The sequence below is a fragment of the Odontesthes bonariensis genome, chromosome 1, assembly GCF_027942865.1.
Source record: "Odontesthes bonariensis isolate fOdoBon6 chromosome 1, fOdoBon6.hap1, whole genome shotgun sequence".
NCBI classification, from domain to species: Eukaryota; Metazoa; Chordata; class Actinopteri; order Atheriniformes; family Atherinopsidae; genus Odontesthes; species Odontesthes bonariensis.
This window is the reverse complement of record NC_134506.1, coordinates 12,903,703-12,926,853: the sequence shown is the minus strand read 5'-3', so window position 1 is coordinate 12,926,853 and position 23,151 is coordinate 12,903,703. Positions and strand designations below refer to the sequence as shown.

At 39.9% G+C, this 23,151-nt stretch overlaps 1 protein-coding gene across 1 annotated transcript in view; it reads left to right on the top strand.

Annotated features, from left to right (window-relative positions):
* adamts7 (a disintegrin-like and metallopeptidase (reprolysin type) with thrombospondin type 1 motif, 7) overlaps nucleotides 1-23,151 on the top strand; it is a 136,158-nt gene that overhangs the window by 58,612 nt on the left and 54,395 nt on the right. Inside the window, exons 10-15 of the mRNA XM_075473394.1 lie at nucleotides 9,210-9,302; nucleotides 10,142-10,287; nucleotides 19,439-19,608; nucleotides 19,683-19,816; nucleotides 21,134-21,254; nucleotides 21,777-22,021. Of these exons, the coding sequence (XP_075329509.1) occupies nucleotides 9,210-9,302; nucleotides 10,142-10,287; nucleotides 19,439-19,608; nucleotides 19,683-19,816; nucleotides 21,134-21,254; nucleotides 21,777-22,021 (909 nt within the window). The remainder of the gene's footprint in view (nucleotides 1-9,209; nucleotides 9,303-10,141; nucleotides 10,288-19,438; nucleotides 19,609-19,682; nucleotides 19,817-21,133; nucleotides 21,255-21,776; nucleotides 22,022-23,151) is intronic.

Genomic DNA, 23,151 nt, shown 5'->3' with positions numbered 1-23,151 from the left:
ACTGGAGGCTGTGGAGATTACAGACTCTTCAAGAAACTGGAGAATGCGAAGGAGGTCTCCAGTGAACAATAAACTTTGCAGAACAAACTTTATCTTAATATCTAGAGGCTGAAGCATATGCTCCCAAAACAAGACTTGAGGGACCAGACAGAGACTTCAGACACTCAAACAATAAGGTGGCCTTCTTTGAACAAGACCTCAAGAAACCAAATCAAGAGAGAGCAGAGGGAGAGAGGAGCAAACTGGAGGCTGATAGATCAGTCAGGCCCTTTTCGAAAGATCAGAGGAACCCTGAATGGTCACAGAGGCTATCGACTGAAAGCCAGATGCTTGCTGACAGGCTCAAGAACAAGCAGAAGATGGGAGCTCAAGTTTAAGTTTTCGAGGAGCTCATCCGCATGCTTGATAAAGAGACTGCCATAAGGCTTCATGCAGAGAACTATGAAATGGAAGCCTTGGAGACTCTTCAGAAGAAAACTGAGCAAAGAACCAGGTCATCTGCCAGAATAAAGACATCCTGCTGCACCAGAAGAGGTTGTTCCCTTAATTGAAGACGCAGAGGGAGAGGAGCTGTCTACCGAATAGTAATTAAACTTCTTAAAGTTGGATTTTTTTTTTTTTAAGTTTTGTTTAAAAAGGGATGGAAAGAATCATACGTCTTGCGACACTCATTAAAACTACAGAATTCTTTAAGTTTGATCTTTTCTTTTGAATACAGTTAATTCCAATATGTTGTGTCTATCTACTCTTGGGAAAACTTCAGTTTGAAAGTGTAACTCTTCTCTCTCTGATTAAAAAAAAAAACATCTTTATCATATTGTAATGAGAAGCACAAAGTCAAATCAGAACATTTATGACCAAAATTCCACACCAAAATGCCAAATGATAGGATGACCCAGCTAGTGCGTATCATTTTTATAACATTTCGCCGGTTTAAACAACACTTCAGTGACACCCATGAGACAGGTGCGTCACCTGTAGTTCAGTGTTATTTGGATGTTTAAATTCTCCTAGTCTTGCGTATTGTAAGGTAGTTTGAGTGGTCCCTTCACTGGCTGTTGCTATGGTAACAAGTCAACTACTGGCAACAATCATCTCAGGAATTGTTGTGATACACAAGGAGCGTCGGGGAAAGATGAATTTTTTTTTTTCCCCTCAGTATATTAAACCAAAGTATGCAGTCTTATGAAATCAAAAGTCAATTCATCCCTGAAATCAAAGTGCATCACATCTCTAAATGTTTCTGAGGATGTGTCCATTCTATCATTTGGCTTTTTGGTGTAAATAACGACATGAATAATCTACACATCAGAATGACACAACAGGACGACGCATCAGAGCGACCCAACATGATGACATTCTAAATGACACAGTCAGGCTGCTGAGAACACGAGGGTACTACAGAAGTAAAGACTTGGGTTGAATCGCCACAGCCAAATGTCTTGTTAGGTTAGCAATCTACATAGACAGTGTAGTTGTCAAAGTAGCGTGGTCTCAGCTGAAGTACTGTTCAGAGTCACGTAAACATATGTGAGTGTTAGGTTACATGTTCTGTAGGTTTTCATCCCCACCCCGCTGTGACTGATGTGCAGTTGGTGAGAGGCTGAGGAAGCTTGTGGCTGTAAAAGATGGTTGTTGTGGTGTGAGGGGCAGTGTTGGCTGGCATTAGGGGGGTGACTCTGGGACGCCAGTGGTCATTGTCTAGCCTCCTGGAGGTGTTGTGGGCCCAACTAAACAAAACACTGATGAAAGGAGGTTCCCACCTGATGACCCCAATGACATGTTAGTCAGCACTCCTCACTGATCTATATTATAGGGAGTATAGGGAATTATTCACTGAGTCTGGTCCTTTTTATTTTTTTCTTTAGCACAAGTTTCTTGTGTTTACCTTGAATGTGAACATGGACTGTGAGCATGTTTTTGGCACAGACGGAACCTCATATTGGAGTGCTGAAATGTGAGTGGTGGCATGTGTGAAGGAAAATGTTCACAACATTAGCGCTGGACTTCCTGCCCGATATTTCCCACCCGGCCTCCTCGTGAAAACTACGGAACATCTGCGAGTGAATAGATGTCGGAACGTGTCAGAAAGTTTTGTGGAGAATTTTCAGCCACTGTGCGAGTGAGCTTTTGTGTGTTGGTGAGAGTTTGTCCTTTCTGCTGATCTGCATACAGCTTTCTGCTCACTCCTCAGCATTGTGGACATGTACAGATACATTCACCACTGTTATCAATACAATAAAGAGCCTCATCTGTTGTTCTAAAGAAAGCACAGTGACTTCCACAGTATAAGCTCTGCATCATCCGCTGCGTCCTGCACGCTCTACAGTTAATACTTACTCCGCACCACTTGCCTCACATTTACAGTCGGGAGAGTGCATCTCCAGCAGAAAGCCTTCTGTGATATTCATGTGTGAGCAGCAACCGTGGATAAAGACGGCACCACACTCTCCTGAACGCAGCCCTAGATTCTAATTTATGTTGATTGTTGACTGGAAGGCTGATGAATGACACTGTAGCATTTAGGTCTATTAAAAGTTCAGTTTAAGTAAATGTTTATTCTGCATTATACAGTCTCAATGACCGTAAATCTCGTAAGAAAGATATGTGTGTTCAGTATTTCATTACATATGATCAATGAAATGAAACATCCAGTGACCTCGTCATGTCAGATTTGTGCTCTGCTTTGTGCCTGCCATTTACGTCTGTTTGCTTCTGTCGTGTTTTATTTTACATTTTGTAAATCCCATTGAGTTCTATTGAAGACTGGATGTTCGTTGATATTACTCCGATTACGTGCCGAAGGACAATGAAAAATCGCCATCAATGGCGCCATCAAGTGGTGTGGAGTATAGCAAGTCAGATTCAACTGCTGAGCGGAAGTTTATCCACGGCTGTGAGGTGGCTAAGAAAATAGTTCGAGCATGAACGAGCTGCCAAATAAAACACGACAGAAGCAACTTTTCGCAACAAAATTTGATATGGATTACCAGTGCACACCAGTAACCACTCCGGTGAGTTGATGATTTTGAAAACGGACGTTTATGGTGCTTTTACGGACCTTTTTGTACATGCACATGACTTGCCATTCTGAAGCAGGTTGAGAAGAATCAAAATTAGGCAAATACCGGAGACAGCAGTAAACATCAAAAAAGCGGTGAGGGGGGTTCTAAAACATTGTAGACGACTCAGAAAAGAGGCTTAATGTTGAAAATACCACAGTTATCCTTTAAGTGAAAATATATCTTCCTGTGTATCCTACAACCTCAGTTCTCAAAAGGTGTTGGCACTCTGTCAAATGTAAATAAAAATAGATTTGCAAATCTCCTTAATCAATACTTTATTCACAATAAAACATAAAAAAACATGTTCAAAGTGAGACGATTTACTATTTCGTGCAAAGTATCATTTTAATCTTGAATTTGATGGCAGCAACATGCCTTAAAAAAGTTGGGACGGGACCATAAAGGTGTGTCTTATCCATCCATTATCTTCTGATTGCACAAGGTTAGTTGTGAGATCCTGAGGCACTTCAAGGCCAAAAGGGATATGTAATTCCTCTAGTGAGTTCTGGGTCGGCTGCATGGTGGCGTGGTGGTTAGCACCTCCCACCGTCCAAAAACATGCATGTTAGGTTAATTGGTGTCTCTAAAAAATTGTCCTTAGGAGTGAGTGTGAGTGTGAGTGTGTGTGTGGTTTTTTGTCTTGTTTGTCTCTGTGTGGCCCGATGATGAACTAGCTGCCTGTCCAGGGTGTACCCTGCCTCTCGCCCATTGACCGCTGGGAAAGGCTCCAGCCCCCCCACGACCCGACCGATGGATTCAGCGGGTATAGAAAATGGATGGATGAGGGTTGTCCTCTGGGTCTGCTCCTGGGTTTCTTCCCTGTTGGAAGTACCTAAGAAAAACCTCCAAGGGGAGGCAACCAGGATGCACCCTAAGCAGATGCCCAAACAGCCTCAGCTAGCTCCTTTAGATGCTCAGTTGTATGACACTTCAAACTCCAAATGGTTGACCCTCACCCGATCTCCATTATCGAGCCTGGCCACCACACAAAGGAAACTTATTTCAGCCTCTTGTAGATGCAATCTTATTCTCTCAGTTACTCCCCAAATCTTGTGACCATAGGTGAGGGTTGTCCTCTCCTGGATTATGCCTCGAGATTCTGTCTATGAAAACCCCAATGTGGATTGGTGACAAGGGGCAGCCTAGGCGGAGTCCAACGTGCACAATAAACAAGCTCAACTTTGTGCTGAGGATACAGACGCAGTTCTTGCTTTGGTTATTCAAGGACCGAAAAGCCAGCAAACGCGACTCTGATGCCCTGTATTCTCACAGCACTCCCCACTGAATCCTTCGGGAAATGGTCATAAGCCTTCTCCTTGTCCACAAAACACAAGCAGACTGCAAGGGTAAATATCCGATCCGCCGTTGCACGACACGGGAAGCTGTAAGTCCTGTAGGCACTAATGCACCCCAAGGAGCTGCATGCTTTTGAACTGAGCGCTAAAAACAAGCTGGATGGTTCCTTTAGTCTGGAGAATGTAGAATGTGTGATTTTTGTTTTTATTTTTGGAGGAATTTCAAATTTTAATTTATATGACCATAAAACAGTTTTCTGCATTGGCTCAGTACATTTTATTAGTTCTTTGGCCCAGAAAAGATGCCGGCATTTCTGGATCATGTTCACATATGGCTTGTTCTTTGCATGATAGAGCTTTAACCTGCATCTGTGGATGGCACGGTGAACTGTGTTCACAGACGATGATTTCAGATGCAGTGATTTCTATGACAGAACTATGTCTTTTTTTAATGCAGCGCTGCCTGAGGGGTATCCAAAACTCTTTTTCAACTGTGATGTCTCAAGATTATCTGAATCTTTTATTGATATTATGCACTGTAGCTGATGAAAAATTCAAAGTCTTCACAATTTTGTGTGGAGAAACATTATTCAGAATTTGCTTCACAATTTGTGGGTGCGTTTTTTGTAGATTCCTGAACCTCTAACCTGAAACTTTGCCTCTCTAAGGTACTCTTTTTATACCCAACATTGTTACTGAGCGGTTTGTAAAATAACCAGATGGAACAATTAGCAATGTTATGCTTTTTTTCCCTTCCCCCCCTTTTGTATGCATGTTGGCTCTGCCCTGTGGAGGTCACATTAGGTGAGACTTCACAGCTCCAAGCTGTTGGAACCCTTTGATCAGTTGTGAACAGGCAAATTTTGCATGCATTAGTTGTTTAAATGTGAGGATTCTAGGTTGTGTTTTCAGGCATATTCTTGTTGAATTCAGTTGTCCACATTACTACTCACAGAAATAATTCCCCCGAGAATTAATTAAAATAATGATTGAGAGTTTAAACCCGGGCTCCTCTCTGGAGTGTGGCTGTGACTAGTTTAATTTTTCCTCTTTTTTTCCCTCTTTCCAGTCTCGGCCAGGTGTGGGGGGCGGGGGGTTCTGAGGCTTTCTCACCATGTAACAAGAAGATAGATGTGATTTTCCACCAGTTGTGTCATAAAATATACCAACATATGTCTCTATAAAAACAATAGATAATTATAAAGGGTGCTAAACGATTTATAGCACCTTTAAAGTGCTACACTGCTGCTGAGTGTTGTGTTCCTTTTGCTCTAACAAGGTTAATAACTCTTCAGGGCAGCATATGTTTCCTCCTAAAAACACAGTTGTGTTAAAGTTTGGTGTTGTTCACCACAATGTAAGCTGTGTAATGTGAGTGCTGAATGCGTTTCCATTCCACCACAAAATAAGATTAAAGAAAAGGAATAAATTAAATAAAGATTCAAAAAAGAGGGAAAACTAGTTTTAAAATAGTTTAAAAGTGTCTCCTTAATGGAATTTCTGTTACTTCCTCCTCCACTACTCCATTGACTTTCAGTGATTTCGAATGTTAGGTAAGAGTCAAGTCTATCTAGAGAAAGCAGATCAAATCATCTACAAATAGATTTAATTTAATCAGACATTTCATTAATTCAGTCAGTAAAGTCCCAGGCAGCTGAAACTTCCTGCAGATATCCGTGACATCCATAATACAAATGAGTCACCAACAAACGGTCCATTCAGGGAATAACTACATTTTAAAATTATATTCTACAGCATAATTGTGGTTGAAAAGTCTTCCTAAAACAAGAGCATTTTCTGAAAAACTGATCATATCTCATCTTGTATTTTCAATCATTGTGTTTGCTCAGTGTTCATCAATATAAGAAATTAATGTTTTTGCATCTTGAGACCTGTTCCCAATGCAGCCGAACTGAAAGGTGAAAACAAGCAAATGCAGCTCCAGGTCTGAAAGGCTGACACGATCATGTTTCATCTGAGCTTGACGAGTGAAGTGGATTAACGTTGCCTTGCATTATGTGGCCTTGTTTAGTTCAAGCTTGCTTTGTACATATATTTTTATAATTACCAGCCTGGTGAGTAGTATGACCTTATCATCACTGCTTTGCACATTTGCATTCAAACTTATGTAGATTTTTGATGGTGACAATTATTTGTGTGATGAGGGGATGTGTGTAATACTTCCCATTAAGGTGTGGATGATTATTAGTCATGTTCATTACCTGAGGTCAAATGGGCAAAAATGTGTTATATTCAGACAGATAAAATTCAGGGTAATGATCTAACATCCTCCTGGATGGTGTTCTCCAGTGGTTGTTAAAACGCTTGGATTCCCATGAGGTTTGAACACCAGGCAGCACTAATGATAGCTTGTAATGTGGTATCATAGCCATAAGCACAGAGGAGGGCTGCAGATTATTGAAACTGTAATGACAGAGGCGGCGTCACGCCTGATTGTTGAGGGTCCTCGGGTAGGTGGATTGCAAAAGTTATTGGATTCTTTGTTAGTTAGGGAATCGGGGTGTCTTCCGTTGATTTAACTGTTGTCAGCTGTCAGTGAAAGTGCTCATAAAAGTCGAGGTGGGGATTGTCTGATCTTTACATCAGGAGGGCCAGGGAGCTTCGGATCCAAGATTTGACCTGCACTCACAATTAGGTTTGTGGTTTTTTTTCATTCTTTTATTTTTTTATTCATATAAATTAAGTTTAATTGAACTGAAATATCCACTGTTAATCTTTTTGGGGGATTTATATAGTTGTCTAATACTCTGATTTCAGACAAAGGCCTGCACTCTGAAGCAGGATCAACATATCATGGATATGTTTTTTTATCCAGTTTCAATGAGGACTCTTGTTATTATGCTGCTCGTTATCATTATACTATTGTGCAATAAGACACTTTGTGCAATAAGAACATAACCGTGCAATGCTGTACAATATCTCATATTTGATATATTTTTATCTTATATTTTATTTTACTTTGCAATAACAGCAACTCTATTGGATTGTTTAAAATGCCATGTATACTTTACAGAGCAAATACTACAACAATACCATAATGTGCTCGCTAATGTATATTTACTGTCTGCTTCTACTGTCTCTTTCACATAGTGTTTTTTAGAGTGTTGATATAGTGTTTTTTATGGTGCTGCACTGCTGCTGGCGCCTTATTTTACCAGGCAACCTCCCGAGGGATCAGTTTTTACTAATATAGCAGCCTGTAGGCAGGAAGAAAAGCTGGCAAAAAAAAAGGATGCCTACGTTGCCAGTGCTTGCATTTACAAGTTTATCAGTACCAGGGCCTAATTTGAATCGCAGCTTGGGTAGATGTGACCGCGGTTTATTTCATTGATGTGCTGCAGGTGTACCGGTTCTTGATGCATGAGAGAAAGTTTCAGTCTCATTTGTCACTACTGGTCTGCTGTTTTTTAAGCTTTTTTGCACAATAAAGATAACAAACATGAAGATGGTTCAAACTGCTCAGTGGGTTTTGAACAAAGCAAGGCTGCTCAATTTCTCCATTGATAAAATAATTTCACAACTCTACAACATAAAAATTCATAAAAAAAACATGTAGAATATAGCATATACTTTGTTGTCTACAGTAGTAGATCAACCCTCATCTTACTTTGAAGCTCCCAGCTCCCTGAAGTGACGTCGACGCAGCTTTAGCTGCAGAGAAGCTATCAGGCTTGTGTTGATAATAATAAACTCCTGGACTATTTTCAAACTTCCAAATGCATCGCTTTGTGAGTACAGACCATATTTGTACTACTGTAGAAGTTTGGTGTCATGGCATGTGATTTTAGTGTGGTAATTTTGGAGATACGGACCAGGATCCATTAACCCTTGTACGAAGCTATTCGGGATAACTCAGTAACTCAGCTGATGTTCAGCCAATATCAAAAAAACTGCGGGTGGGCTACTTGGCTGGATATCACGGTTCAAATGACCCCAGGGTGGATCTACTCCGGAGTATCGCTTTAAAACAACAAATAATTCACTATAGTTCAAAGAAAGAATATATCACCTGGCTGTGTATCAGTGGTTAGAGTGGGTCGTCCAATAACTGGAAGGTTGGTGGTTCCATTCCCACTCCCGCTGCTGAAAAAGATTGATGGACTGACAGCTGGAGGGGTGGCAGTCCACCTCCTTGCCACGGCTGAGGTGCCCTTGAGCAAGGCACCCTTACCCCCATGCTCCCAGGGCGCTGTGATTGGCTGCCCACCTGTATGGCATCTGTGTGTGACACACTAAATGTGCATGTATGTTCAACAGGTGCCAACCTGGATGGGTCATGCGGAGGAGTAATTTCGTGTTCACATTCGTGTGTACATGACAATAAAGTAATCTTAATTTATTTGTATTTTTTTTAAGATGACATACCGACGATACTTCATAAGGCATGAGATGTAGGCAGATGTCCTTAGATACAAAAAGGCAGCTGGACTCGCTGTTTTACTGTCATGTGCCGTCACTTGAAAAACTCCTTCAAGAACGTAATCCAACACAGAATGTGACAAAAGATTTAGTTTTTTCCTATCACAAACAACTAAACAGAGGGAAACAAGGTTACAGTAGGCTGAAGGGAAGCAGTCATGGATTGTGGATGATAGGAGGAAAGTGATGGTGAGGAATCACCAATCTGCACTGAACAAGGAGATGATGCTGGAACTTGTGTTGCAGGTCCAATAAAACATACTGTATGACTATCTGAAGAAAACAATCAAATTTGAACACGCAAAAACACACTAAACTAAAATACAATACCAGAACAGTTAGTTTCCACTTGATTTTGCGTCCTGTCATAACAAAATGCAGAGCCTTTAATCTCTTTCTGCTTTCCTAGAATGTATGCAGCACTCTGTGGTGCAGTGTGGGAACAACCTGCCACTCAAAGCTGGATGGAGCTGTGGATGGAACCAGCTGTGGAGATGACAAGGTGGGTATTGCATCTCATTGCCATGAAAAGGAATCTGAAAGCTTTCGTTGTTTGAAACTGTCAATCCTTTACTTCTGCAGGGTAAGGACTTTGTCTCAAGAGAGTCCTTTCTGTTTGCAGGATCGAAAGCCATGTTTGACTAATATTTAAACAAAGAAACAACACTTACAAAAAAATAATGAATCCTAAGATAAAACGTAAAAAAAAACACGTCCACCCCTTAAATATGATGGTTCACCAGTCATCTTTAAATACAGGACTGATTATGTAATCATCAGTTATAGTGGAGAAAAATCTGCACATTATTCAGCATCATCTGCATTGTGCTATTAATTTGAAATGCATTTTAAGACAATTAAAGTTGCTTCAAGGTATTTTTTTTCTTTCTAGGAAAGGGTTCTCTAAAAGTTTTATTCTTGCAGACAAAGTTGCTGTTGTCCCGATCTAACACTTAATCATGACCCTCGTGTCATGATTGATTTACTCAGTGGATGAGAGTTATGGCACCTCTGTCATTCCTCCTGAAAGTCAGCGATTCCTCTCATCTCATGAGTACGCTGAATTCCCTTTTTTTTCAGTTGAGGTGAACTCAGTTTCCTTCAATCTTTTTTTTTTTCCTGCAGGGCAGTCGCTCAGAATGGAGCCAGACAACCTCGTTTGTGCGGAGAGGAAATCCAAATCAGAGACTTGCAGTGTATTCAGAGTTCAGACAAAGTTTTACATGCAAATGCATTTTCTTTCCCCACCAACACATAAAAAGAAGCTGAAACACATAAAGGTCATTGGTTACTTCTTCAGTGACATAAACATTCCTGTGCTTTTGCTTGTGGTTTTCTTAGTGGTGTATCAGCGGGCAGTGTGTAGCGGCAGGATTTCATCCCGAGAGTGTACATGGTGGCTGGGCGCCATGGAGTGAGTGGTCGGTGTGTTCGAGGACATGTGGAGCTGGTATCCAGAGTGCTGAAAGAGACTGTGATAACCCTGTGTAAGTCTGATTGTTTTTCATTTATTTAGGAAGAATAAAGTTGCACATACAAGAATAAATCAGACATAAGAATAAAATGAGCAACTATAAACAATCTCGAATGTTTTTGTTGCCCTGTCTGTAAGAAAAAGAAAACGGTTAACGCATGTTTGCTGTAGTATGAGTTCAAACCTGAATCTCACCCGTGGAGTCGTGGAATTGAATAAACTCTTTTTGCCTTTTGTCAACGGCATCTAGTTAATTCAGTTTGGAATAAAAGACAAATTAGCCTGTTTCAAAAACAAAAAGTGCAGGTATTTGTTTATATGAATAAATAATAAAATGACAGTTGAGCAGTTTTAATTCACTCATTTTCATTTTTTTAGTTGACGTCTTCTCTGGAGTGACAATTATGTCATCTACAGAGTGGAGTCCAAACAATTTATAAACAATTTATCAGCGTGACGGATATCATAATCCTGTGTTCTGCAGTCTAACTATAACCTGCTATCTTTGCTGGTATATTTGTCATTTAGTTTCTCCAATTTAGGCTCAAATGTTTGGGTTATTTGTTTATATGAAAATGAACTGAAAATATTAACTGATATGCTATTGATAGATTGTTATTGCTCTTAAACATTGATGAGCTGACTAAAAAGAATCCTTGGGTTTAATATACTACACTTTCCATCTCCTACTTGATACTAAGTTGAAAACATTAATATTTTTTTTTAAGCCCACCATTAATTTGCTTGTGCTTTTTCGGTTATGTTGGGAAGTGGTGATGCTTGATAATTACTATTTCAGTATGCAATTATAATGTTGCAGCTTTTGCCAGCCTGCCATAAAGAAAATATAATTAGATTCTGCTTTTGGTTATAGTTTCCAGTTAGATGTCAACATGGGAACTAATGTAAGTCATAGCTGCTGATGGGTCAAAACTACTTCTTTAGGGTTTAGTTGACTAAAAGCTCATGGGGGATGCTTGCATTAAGGGAGGAGGAAAACCAAATGCCATGCCTACATTTTTCTCCCACACAGAGTTTATAAGCCCCTGGAAAGATTCTGTGCAAGAAATCCGTGAGTAAAATTCCTCTTAAATAACACAAGAGACAGGAAAGTGACTCTGTCACTAATAGGAGTATTTTCTTTAGCATCTTGGTTCAGGCATGTTGCATCATAGTTGTCATTTGATGTAATACAAAGGATATCTATGAATAGACATCTTATTAGTGCATAAGAGGATACATTCCCACCATGTACAGTATGCAGCATTTAATGCCCGTTAAGTTTATAAATTGTAGCAGGTTTGCAGGAAAGCATAATGAGACAGAGCTCTCATTTAGATTTAGTATGCTTTCTGCTACTCACTCCACAGAGCTACAGTAAGGGAATGGTGCTTTACTGAGCCTGTAACTCATACCTATGAATGCTGAATGGAAGTCAGTATTCCCCACAGGACTCTTAGTCTTGGCTGCCTGTTGCTTGTTAAATTTAACACTGCCCTCAGTCATTCGATCCTGGAAACCATAACAACCAAAGATCAAACACAACACAACTGAGTTACAGTTGCATCACAACTGAACAGCTTAGCTTAACTGATCAGCTGCACAATCAATTTGAGGTCATCCTCATTGCTACAGATGTGTCAAGTCTGATGCTCGCCATCGGCTCTTGCACATTAGGTAGCAAGTTTTGACACTCTTTTAAGTTTTCCACTTTTTGCTTTAGAATAATTTCAGAACAGATTTCCCTTGATCTACTCGCAGTCCTCCACAAGATCGAGGCAAAAAGAAAGAACAAAAAAGATTTTGGGGTTGTTTTGTAAAGAATTTAGTTTTCTGCTGGTATTGAAGTCGTGTTCACATTCACAACTGAGATCTGGTGCATACTACCTGTGAAAGTATTATCTGTGATACCTCTGCAGTTTGACTGGTGTCTGCCTGTGCCTGATATGGTTACCTGAACATAATTCAGAAGGCACAGTGCTGTCTATATGAAGTTTCACTGTCAATGGTGCCAGAGTGAAAAACAAGCCATGAGGTTAAGATCATTTTTTGCAAGAAGGCATTGTGTCAAGATGCAAATCTGCATGTTTAAGAACATCTTAGATCTGTCTTGTGATGGTCCAGGTGAAACAGATAGCCAACAGGCTAAAGGTTATGGTGGATGAGATCTAGGGGTATTTTGTGGATCAGACAACATTACAGAAGGACAACCCCCGGTCTTTGTTGTCTTTATCGTTTTAAAGTCGAGGGGGAAAAAAAGCAAAGGAAACAAGCTTTTTGGCATTTTTTTCCCCTTCGGGTAACAATGAACAGAATAGATTTTACAGAATAGATTTTTGCTGTAATGCTTGATGGTAAAAGTATCAAAATTTGAAAAAGTGATGACATAACTATAAACTTTCATTTAGCATATTATATATAAACCGGACAGTAGAAATGGCTCAGGCAGGTTTAACTTCACAAACTTGGAATATATAATACTGTACTGAAACATGTGCTCTTCCAAACAGTCGAGCTGGGAAGAAAAGGTTATGGTGCAGAGCAGTTCCTCATGAAAGACATGAGAGCTCCTGTTAAGGCACCTGAATGACTCTCAGACCTTGAGGAGCAAAACTTAGACCTGATGACACAAAGGCATGATGGCAACATCATCCTGTGCTTCTCTGCAAGAGGGACTGGAGCGGGGGGCAGTCTGAATGCTTGTAAACAAGACTAATTCTCACAGAAAACTCAAAAAAATCTTTTTTCCATTGTGGAAAACAGTGTGATGAATGATGATGAAATCAAAAGCTCAAAGGGGTCTGCAAATGTCTTGTTGGTACTTGTTTTCTTGTTTTAAATGTCAAAACTTTTTTATTGTAATAAACTAATTCAGCGTAATACAAATATGGACACATACTGTACAAACTCTAAAACAAATATCATGAATAAAAGAGGGGGAAAAGGGGCTTAACACAGTTAGATAGGGTTGCACAGTTTTTCATGGTAGAAAAAAAGCAGTTTTCATGTTTTTTTTTATTCTATGCATGAAAAACTGAGACATAATTATTCAAATGAGCTCAGGGAGAGCTTGTGACAGCGGTTTATTCAGACACTATACAAGCCATGGAAAAGAATAAGGAATCACTACTCTGGGAGGATTTTCACTTCACCCAGACAGTTTTAGAAGCTGAACATTCTGGCTTTGAAAAACATACCAAAAAATAAATAAATAAATCGATGAACATTGTTATTGGTTAATGGCATTTTTCTATATCAAGTAGATGAAAGAATTATAGAATCACCTTGTAATTAACATTTCTAGAATGACCCACTTATGTCCTAATATGTAAATTAGTCCTCATCTAAAAGCTTGGAGAGCTTAACAAGCTCCTGCATCTGGCTGAATGACAGGTAACATGGCTCCAACAACAGAGCTGTCAGTTGAAAAAGATTGGAAAAACTCTTCCAAGAACGTAATCCAACACAGAATGTGACAAAAGATTTAGTTTTTTCCCCATCACTAACAACTAAACAGAGGGAAACAAGGTTACAGTGGGCTGAAGGGAAGCAGTCATGGATTGTGGATGAATGAAGGAAAGTGAAAGTGATGAATCACCAATCTGCACTGAACAAGGAGATGATGCTGGAACTTGTGTTGCAGGTCCAATGAAACATACTGTATCAAGATGACTATTTGAAGAAAACAATCAAATTTCTTCTATCATTGAGGATATGGGGTTGATGGCAGGTGGAGCAGGGGTAGTAGGGGTCTGGTCAAATAGTCAAAAACATGACCTGTTCCTACGCCTCCTGACCTGTGGGTTAACGAAACAATGCAGGAACAATTCCTAAGGATGTATGTAGTGTTATCACATTGTTACATGAAGATCATCCCATATATATGATATTATATAGATTTATATATGTAATATGATATATTTATATCATATGATAATAAAGACTATTGCTTTTTTTTTTTTAAACATTTTTTATAATTGAAACATCTTGGTCTCCCAGGGTGGTCAAACATCCACTCCTGTCTTCATATTTATCCACACAAATCACAGTTAGTGCAACTGGATAAAAATAATGGAGCATCTCTTTGAGAGTTGTGGCTGCAAGGAATTATATAATTTCTTCCATAAAGAATGGTGCAGCATATCCCAAACTAAAAGAGATCTAAAAGGAATCATCGGACCTCCTTTCCTTAGCATTTGGAGAATTTGTGTCCTGTCAGTTTTGCCCAGGAACCCACTTAACTAAGTGAAATGATTCGGAAGTATATGTGATTAGCAGCCAAGATAAGAGCTGTTAGAATTCTCTAATTACAAGGGAAAGGAGCTACAATACTTCCTTAATATCTCATTTTGACCATAAAACACTGGACCATCCTCCATGAGAGAAAGAAGATAACTCGGTCCCACTTTTCCTTTTTACTGCAGCTTTTATAGTGGCGCTCAATTAGATTAGTCATTTCTGATATGATATATATGACAAACTTAATGTAACAATGTGATAAGATTGGAATAGATAAAGTGTCTGAAGCACTTGTTGTAGACTATTTACTGTTGTAGTTTAAGTGCTGCAGACCCACATCACCGCTTTGTGGTCAGATTCTGATTGCAGCGAGGTCCTTGAGAATTTTTCCGACCACTTGTCCTCAACCCCATCAGTTTTTTCACGAGGTCAAGGAAAAGAACTAAGAAAAAAAGAAGAGGTCATTTTTATTTACAGTTTGACCAAACCGTTTGACCAGTTCTCATCCTGGATGCTGGTCTGATACTTCCAGGTCATTTCAGTCACTTAGGACAGCTCCTACACCAGGGATGTCCACATCTGTTCCTCGAGGCGCCGCTGCCCTGCAGGTTTTAGATGTTTCCCTGCTTTAACACACCTGATTCAGATCAATGCATCATTAGCAGGCTTGTGCAGAGCTTAACAATATTTTGAAGAGATCCTTTCAATCTGAATCAGGTGTGTTGAAGCAGGGAAACACCTAAAACCTGCAGGACAGCGGCCCTCGAAGACAACTTGGGGCATCCCTGTCCTACACAAAACAGACAATTCAACAAGATCCCAGGAGTGACGAAGCAAAAGCTTTGGTTGCTTTCCCAGAGGTCTGATAAATAGTTAGTGTTCTGCTAAAAGAAAAAGAGAAAGGCTACTTTGAATATCATTTTGTCAGTTAATCTGCTTAATGAGTTGTTGGAGGGTAATGCGGCCGAAGACGTTTTCCAAGTAAAAACTGAGCACACTTTCTCAAGGTAAAAAAAAGAGGTGTTGATTAGTTTGGTAATTACTGTGCATGTTGCCAAGAAAACATCCAATCAGCAGTTTAAGAATTTCCTTGAAGTGTCATTAGAAATTAAATTATTAAACAAGCTCTTTAAAAAATTTAAAGCACAAGCTGTGCGTGGAGTAAAGTAATGTTTTCATCAAATGCGTTTTTTCCTTTTAAGCAGTAAATAACCCAGTCCTCTGCTGGAAATAATGATGAGCTTGCAATTAGTTATACGTGCTCTGACTGCTAAGAGAACTTTAACGGGTGGTGTGTGGACCCAATTGCAGTACAAAGGACTCAGAAACAGTGGTAAAAGTTCAACATTTTACTTAGACTCCGACAGACAGGCAAACAGTTCAGTAACCGGCAAACAGGAATCAGGAGAGGAGAGGCTAAACTCTTGGTCAGGGACAGAAGGCTGGGTCCATTTACCAGGAGGCAGACGAAGCAGGGGAATCAGGGACAGGCGAGGTCGGTACCGGGAAGACAGGGAAGACAGGGAAGACAGGGAAGACAGGGAAGACAGGGAAGACAGGGAAGACAATGCTGGAAAGTCTTGCATGGCAAAGAACAATCTGGCAAAGGAGTGAGTGTGGAGCTGGTGAGTATATGCTGGGCTGATTGCATGTGATGAGAGGCAGCTGAGTGCACAGGTGAGTAGAGTAAACTGACGAAGTGGGTGTGGCTGACAGGCTGAGTGGGGCAGAGGCAGGATCAATGGAAAACTACTGAGGGCTGGATGACTTAACTGTGACAAGAACAAACACAAACAAGGCGCACAGTTAAGTTCTATATTAAATCTATATGTTCAGATGCTTCTGATCAAAGAAAATCAAATTTATTTATATAGCATATTTCATGTACAAACAATTCAAAGTGCTTTACATAAAATAAAAGCATTGCAGCAGGGGGAAGAAGCATTAAAATACATAAAATAATATAAAGAGAAACAAAATAAAATAATTTAAATGAATTTAAAAACGAGCAACAGTCCAGATAAATTAAAAGATACCGTGCAGATTTCATGCATAGACACATGAGAACAGAAATGTTTTTAACCTGGATTTAAAAATGTCTCCATTTGGTGAAAGTTTAATCTCCACTGGCAGTTTGTTCCACTTGTTTGCAGCATAACAGCTAAATGCTGCTTCTCCATGTTTAGTCTGGACTCTGGACTGGACCAGCTGACCTGAGTCCTTGGATCTAAGAGCTCTGCTGGGTTTACATTCTCTGAACATATCACAGATGTATTTTGGGCCTAAACCGTTCTGGGATTTGTAAACCATCAGCAGACTTTTAAAATCTATTCTGTGACTGACTGGAAGCCAGTGTAAAGATTTTAAAACTGATGTCATTTCCAAAGACAGAGGTCTGTTATGTTACAATAAAGTGGTCAAGCCCCATCAGTTCTATTAATTCCATGCGCTCCATTGCTACTTTGATATATTATTTCAAATCAAGTAACAAGTTAAAGCAGTTTAATCAAGAACTCAAGGCCTTCATGCCAATATTCACAAAAAGGGAAATCTTTATGTCCAACCACCATGAGACAGCTATGAACAAAGAGACAGAAAAAGAATTGTTGTGTAACTTATTTAGTTTCCTCCACATCAGTGAGAATCGGGGTGGTGTCAGATGAAATGGAAAAATTACTTTATCTATTACAAAAGGAAATGATAATGTTGCAGAGATTTTTTTTTTTTTTTCTTTATTCATTGTAAGCGGTTATTACTCATGGTTATTGCTGCAGGCAGTAATTACCCCCTGTACCATTCTGTGTTGCAGCAAAGCTAAAGAAGCCTCTGACTGAACACTCTTTAAACACCATGTTGTGTTTAAAGGGGGGGGGGCAGTATTATCCACTGTGTCCAGCATTCTTCTCTGCACAGCAAGCTTCAGGGGCTCCAGAGTTCTCCTTCACAGTGAAATGTTCAGGATTACGCCTTCTGTTGCTAACAAGCACTGCAATACCTCTGCCTTTGTCAGTGCATTGATGTCTCTGTTTGTGTCAGAATGGTGGGGTGCGAGGCGTGGAAGGACACGGATGCGGACTTTCAAAAAGCAAACTGATTTATTATTCCATGAAAGGTCACAAGGTTAACACAAAGCGCGGCTGAGCCGGGTGACAAAAACTAGACTGGGGGAATGACTGTGAAACAAAAAAGCAAAAGACTTGACAGGACTTGCGTGGCCTGGCCTGGCCTGGCCTGGCCTGGAAACTAAATACTGACTGGGTGATAGGTGAGTGAGTGCAGCTGATGGGAAAACTACAGGTGATGTGAATGAGGGTGATGGCAGAGCAACAGAAACTATGGGGAAAACATGGCAAAACTAAATACTGGCCTGAACTAAGAAACTAAGGCATGGGAGAAAACTAAAACATGGCAAGACTAGGAACTAAACATGAACTTGAAAACTAAGACATGACTAAACTAAAACATGGTAAAACTAAGGACTAAACAGGAACTAAACACCAAGGCATGAGATAAACTAAAACATGATAAAACTAAGAACTAAAAACATGGCGAAAAACCCCATGGTCGTGACAGTTTGCCTTTACAAATAAAAGGTCTATGACAATGGCTGCAATAAAGTTTATTCCACTGTTTGAGCTGACAGCTCTCTTATTAATGCTAAGTTTCCTGCCAATCAGGCAGGTGAACCAGCTCATTAACGCCTCTTTATGCGCTCTCTTTTAACTTAAAAGCAATTAGTGTGTCTGTATATGTTTTAAAAATGCAGATTACAGGGTGATTCCAGCATTTTTCTGCTACTTGGTCTTCAAAAAGAGCCTTTTTTATGTACGTTTTACAAAGCCATGTTTAGTTGTGCTATGTTTTGTTTCATATCTGTGAGTTGTTCTTTATCTGCTGTAGCTAAATGAACATCCTCAGAAAGTGATAAATCCAATTTTTTTATTATTGTATTTTTTGCTGGGGATTCTACATTTGACTGTACATGTATCCCATGTTTAACTGAGGCTACGTGCCCACGACAACGTTAACGACAGATAAACGCAGAACATTTCAACAGATGTGCCTATCTTGCACACGGCGACGGCGTTTTTAGGAGTTCAAAACGGAGAAAACGCAAACGCCCTCCAGAGTGGAGATCTTGAAAATGATCCAACCTCTCGTCGCCGTAGGAACAGTTCAAAACGCAGAAGTGCGTTTTTTGCACACGTTAAGTGGGTAGTTCTCCATGAGCGACTCTCATATCTCACTATATTTATTTTGGACACTCTCCCAATCCATATTATCCACTGCCTTCCTGGCTTTGTAGTTCAGTGTTGTGTTCAGGAGCAAGTGGACCTCATCATCTGTCCAAACAAAGTTTGAAGGCGTACTGTTGTTGCCGCCGCGCTTCGCCATTTTCTTCCAACTGACGCGGAGGAAGTAGCCACAAAACAGGCATTTCTCATATTTATTAATATATAACTCATATAACAATACCAAAGGTATTGTTGCTACTGCCACCTACGTCCGGGGCGTGCATACTACATCGGCAAACTGCGAGTTTTATGAGTTTTATGAGTTTTATACGTTTTCCCTGTTCCCATGGATAGACAGATATCCACCCCCAAGCGCTCGTGAGAACGCAGATAAAAATTGTGGAGGAAAAAAACGAACATCTGCGTTTATGCTTCAGAGCGTTGTCGTGGGCACGTAGCCTGAGACAAGTATGTCCTTGTATTTGTTTTTATTTGATTCATCCAGACATAATTGGCATGTACTTTCTTATGCTTATCCTGTGGAAAGTCATGTCTGTGGATCATTTTTTATATTCAGTTTCCTACGGCATCTCTAAATGTAACCACTTGTAAGCTTTTTTCATAGTATTTTTAATGTGGACATCATTTAGCAGCCCTGAAATAACTTTCAGAACTTTGACTATTCTACAGTCCAAAGTACAGAGGGAAGTATTGTCTGGGAGAAAGACGGCGGCACAGGATCTGTAACATCACACCTTGTTCCAATGATCTGCCCTCCTTCAGAGACATCCAGTGTGGTAACTTTAACAGCCTGCCATACAAGGGCAAGTTCTACAAGTGGGAGGCAGTCATCAACAGAGGTGAGCTTTCTTCTGCCTTTGTTTGTTTTGGTTTCTGCTTCACAGTTATCAATTTTCCACCTTTTTCCACTTAGTAAACCCCTGTGAGCTGCACTGTCGTCCACTGAATGAAAACTTTTCTGAGAAGATGCGAGACGCAGTCACTGATGGAACACCGTGTTATGAGGGCAATAAAAGCAGAGATATGTGCATCAATGGCATCTGTCAGGTATCAATATTGCACACGCCGCTCTACATGTTCCAGTCTCCACAGTTTTTGTTACGTCTTCAGTTTCCCAACAACTTCTCTTTTGGAGTTGTTATTGTGCCATTTGTGTGTTTCTGTTCCACTTCATTTCATCTGTTGCTCAGTTATTCACACAGTCCTTGGAGTTAATCTCCATCTTGTTTCCTTTGCAGGCTAATGTTGTACATTTGACATTCTGCCTGACAATGAGCATGTTGATAGAAAAATGTGGTGCTGTTATCTTTTCAGATAGGAGAGAGCACAAGCAGGCTTCTATCACCTTGGGCTGAAATGCCAGTCGCTGATACAGACACAGTTTGTGCACTGAGTGGACAACCGTCAGACTGTGGGCTCTGACTTTATGACATTTTGTGACATTTTTTGTCAGTCGCCACTATGTTCCTCGTCTTACCTGCCCAGTTGTGTATTGGAAGAGCCATTGTTACATTAAAGGCCAAATCAGTACCCACCATTTTGTTTTTTCATTTTGAAATGGTCAGCACTCATGTGATATGTCATCGAACAGTTTGACATAGTCAAGTAATGTTCTTAAATATCCTTTTTAGGTACTCACTTTTAAGTTACTTTATACTTAGAACACTATTTTTTTTTTCACTGCTTTATTCAAAAACTTCAGTTACTTGTTACTTCACAACAAACTCAAGATAAGGATATGCTGTTCCAAGTTCAAATAAGATTTTACTGATGTAAACACCTTGTCCTGGACAGGGTGTGTCCTGCCCTTTAGCCCAATACCAACTGGGATAGGCACCAGCCCCCCCGGCAACCCTGAATTGGATTAAGCTTATAAAGAAAATGGATGGATGATGCAGTACAATAATGCAGCTATAATTCTAATATGATTACATGATAATCCACATTGTCCATACTTTAAGCATATTCTGCCCCGAATACTTTTTGTATTTTTATATTAATGCATTGTGAAAGATGTGTCTTTCACTGACTGTTAGTGATTATATATACGGCCTTTATCTGCCTCAGCTCAGAGCAGCAACAGTGTATTAGGTGACAGAAAAATGATACAGCACTACAGAACAACAATCCAGATCACTGCAGATTTCATTTGCCTCACCTGCCATGTGGTCTCAAAGGTATACGAGACAGGCTGTTTGATTTTGTCAGTTTCACTTTAGGTTATGTGCGAAAGAAATGATCTGTTGCAAGAGCTTATTTCTTTGCCTCTCAAGACGGAAATGATAAGGGCTTTAGGGCACAAATGTCAGCCTAATGCCTGTTATGATGACATGCTTTGGGGCTTTTGTTGCATGTGTGTTGCAGAATATAGGATGTGACTATGTGATTGACTCCAGAGCCGTTGAGGATCGCTGCGGAGTCTGTAATGGTAACGGCTCCACCTGTACAACTGTGAGGCGAACATTTCAAGAGAGTGAAGGACTTGGTATGTTTACTTACTTCGATTTAGTACGAGGTCTTTTCACAGTAAAATAATCCCTTTATCAATTGCTTTTGTAGCAGCAAAGACGCCAGCCCCCTGCTGAGAAAAATGATAAATTTGAAATTAGTCATAAAGAATCTGATTGCTCATCGTAGTGGAGAGCAAACACAAAAGAGGTGCACAGTTCCACACAAAATCTATAAGTGACTAGATCTATGTGTGGTTTATTACTCATTTTAGTTTAGCTGAATATGTCACAGTAAGAATGGTGCAGGTGTTTTTTTTTAAAGAAATATCACTAAAGTATATTTAGCTGTTTCTGTTTTTGAATGTTTTTGTTTTGATTATATATGGTGTCATATATTGGAGCAGATTTTCAGATCTATTAAAGTTCAAACAAACAGTTTTTTTCTCCAATTTCTTAATAGCCTCAACTTTCTCCTCTGTTTTCTTCACTATTTGTTCATTGTACATCGGAGAGCCTTTCATTTCTGTTTCACCCGGCTCATATCTTCTATCTTTTAGGCTATGTCGACATTGGCCTGATCCCAGAGGGATCCTGGGACATCCTGATCGAGGAGGTGGCTGAAGCTGGGAATTTCTTGGCATTACGAAGTGACAACCCCAACAAGTATTTTCTGAATGGAGGCTGGACGATCCAGTGGAATGGAGAATACAAGGCAGCTGGAGCAGTATTCACCTATGAGAGGACAGGACAACTGGAAAACCTGACTTCTCCGGGGCCCACAATGGAACCGCTGTGGATTCAGGTATGACGGAGAAGGTGTTTTGAAGCACTTATTCCTTTGTGATGCCTGTCATTGTTCAACTGAAAGGGAATTCCTGTAAATATAAACATGGTAAAGAAAAGGCAAAAACGTAAATATGTGGATGCAATATGCTGCGAAGACAAAAAGACAAAGTGACTGTCAAAAATTTGGGTAAAAATCTCTCATTTTCTGTGAGAATAAACAGATTTCCAAAAGGCATAAAGCTATTTTCATCTTTTACAGTAGCAGCCCTTTGACAAGTATGAGTCTTTTAGATGATCAATTTTGCTTGAAAAAGACTTGTGGCTGCTTGGCACACACTGCCACCTTTAAATCTGTTGCATATGTGTTTGTTTGTTTTTTTACAATTATGTTAGTCAGGATACCAGGAGAGGTGTGGCAAATACTGTCTGTTGTCAATTTCTTGGTGTTCTGTTACTGTGCTGGACAAGCCTTTGTCTTTTATCTTCAGCTTCAGATGCTGCAGTTTCCTTCCAGAACTTTGTAGTCTTTAAATAAGTCCTTCACCAGACCACAGGACACGTTTCCAAAATGAATACGGCTCATTTCAATATTCATTTACAAACTTCAAACCCTGAATTTTATCGTGAAAGTGCATGATTTCTTTTACTTCATGCTCCCAGGAATGTCAGAGTTATGCAGCAGAACAGTGCACGACTGCTTTAGACTTCTGCTAAATCCCGCCAATGCTCTTCTTCAGTCCAGCAAGGGTTTTAATTTGCCTTTTTTTGCAATAATAGTGTGCAAGCAGTTCTCTCTGAAAGTTTTTGGTCCCTAAGACCTCAAATCAACTGCCACTGTTCTTGTTAACTGCTGCTTCTTAATTACGTTGCAAGCTGAGTAAATGTCGACCTGAAAATTCTTTGCTATCGTCTTCTACTTTAGGAGCTGCTGATTAAAGACCTGAGGAGTCAGAGTGTTAAAGCTATGAATTATGCGTCACCTGAGAGTTATCTGTGAGCTCTAATAATGAAGTAGCTGCTTTCTAATTTGTACTTTCATTTCTACCAAAATGCAATTTGTTCTTGTTTGGGCTGTGTGGCCAACCAATCCGTTTTGGTTAGTGTCATTTTAAGATGCTAAGATATAATCAGATTGACAGCCTGTCA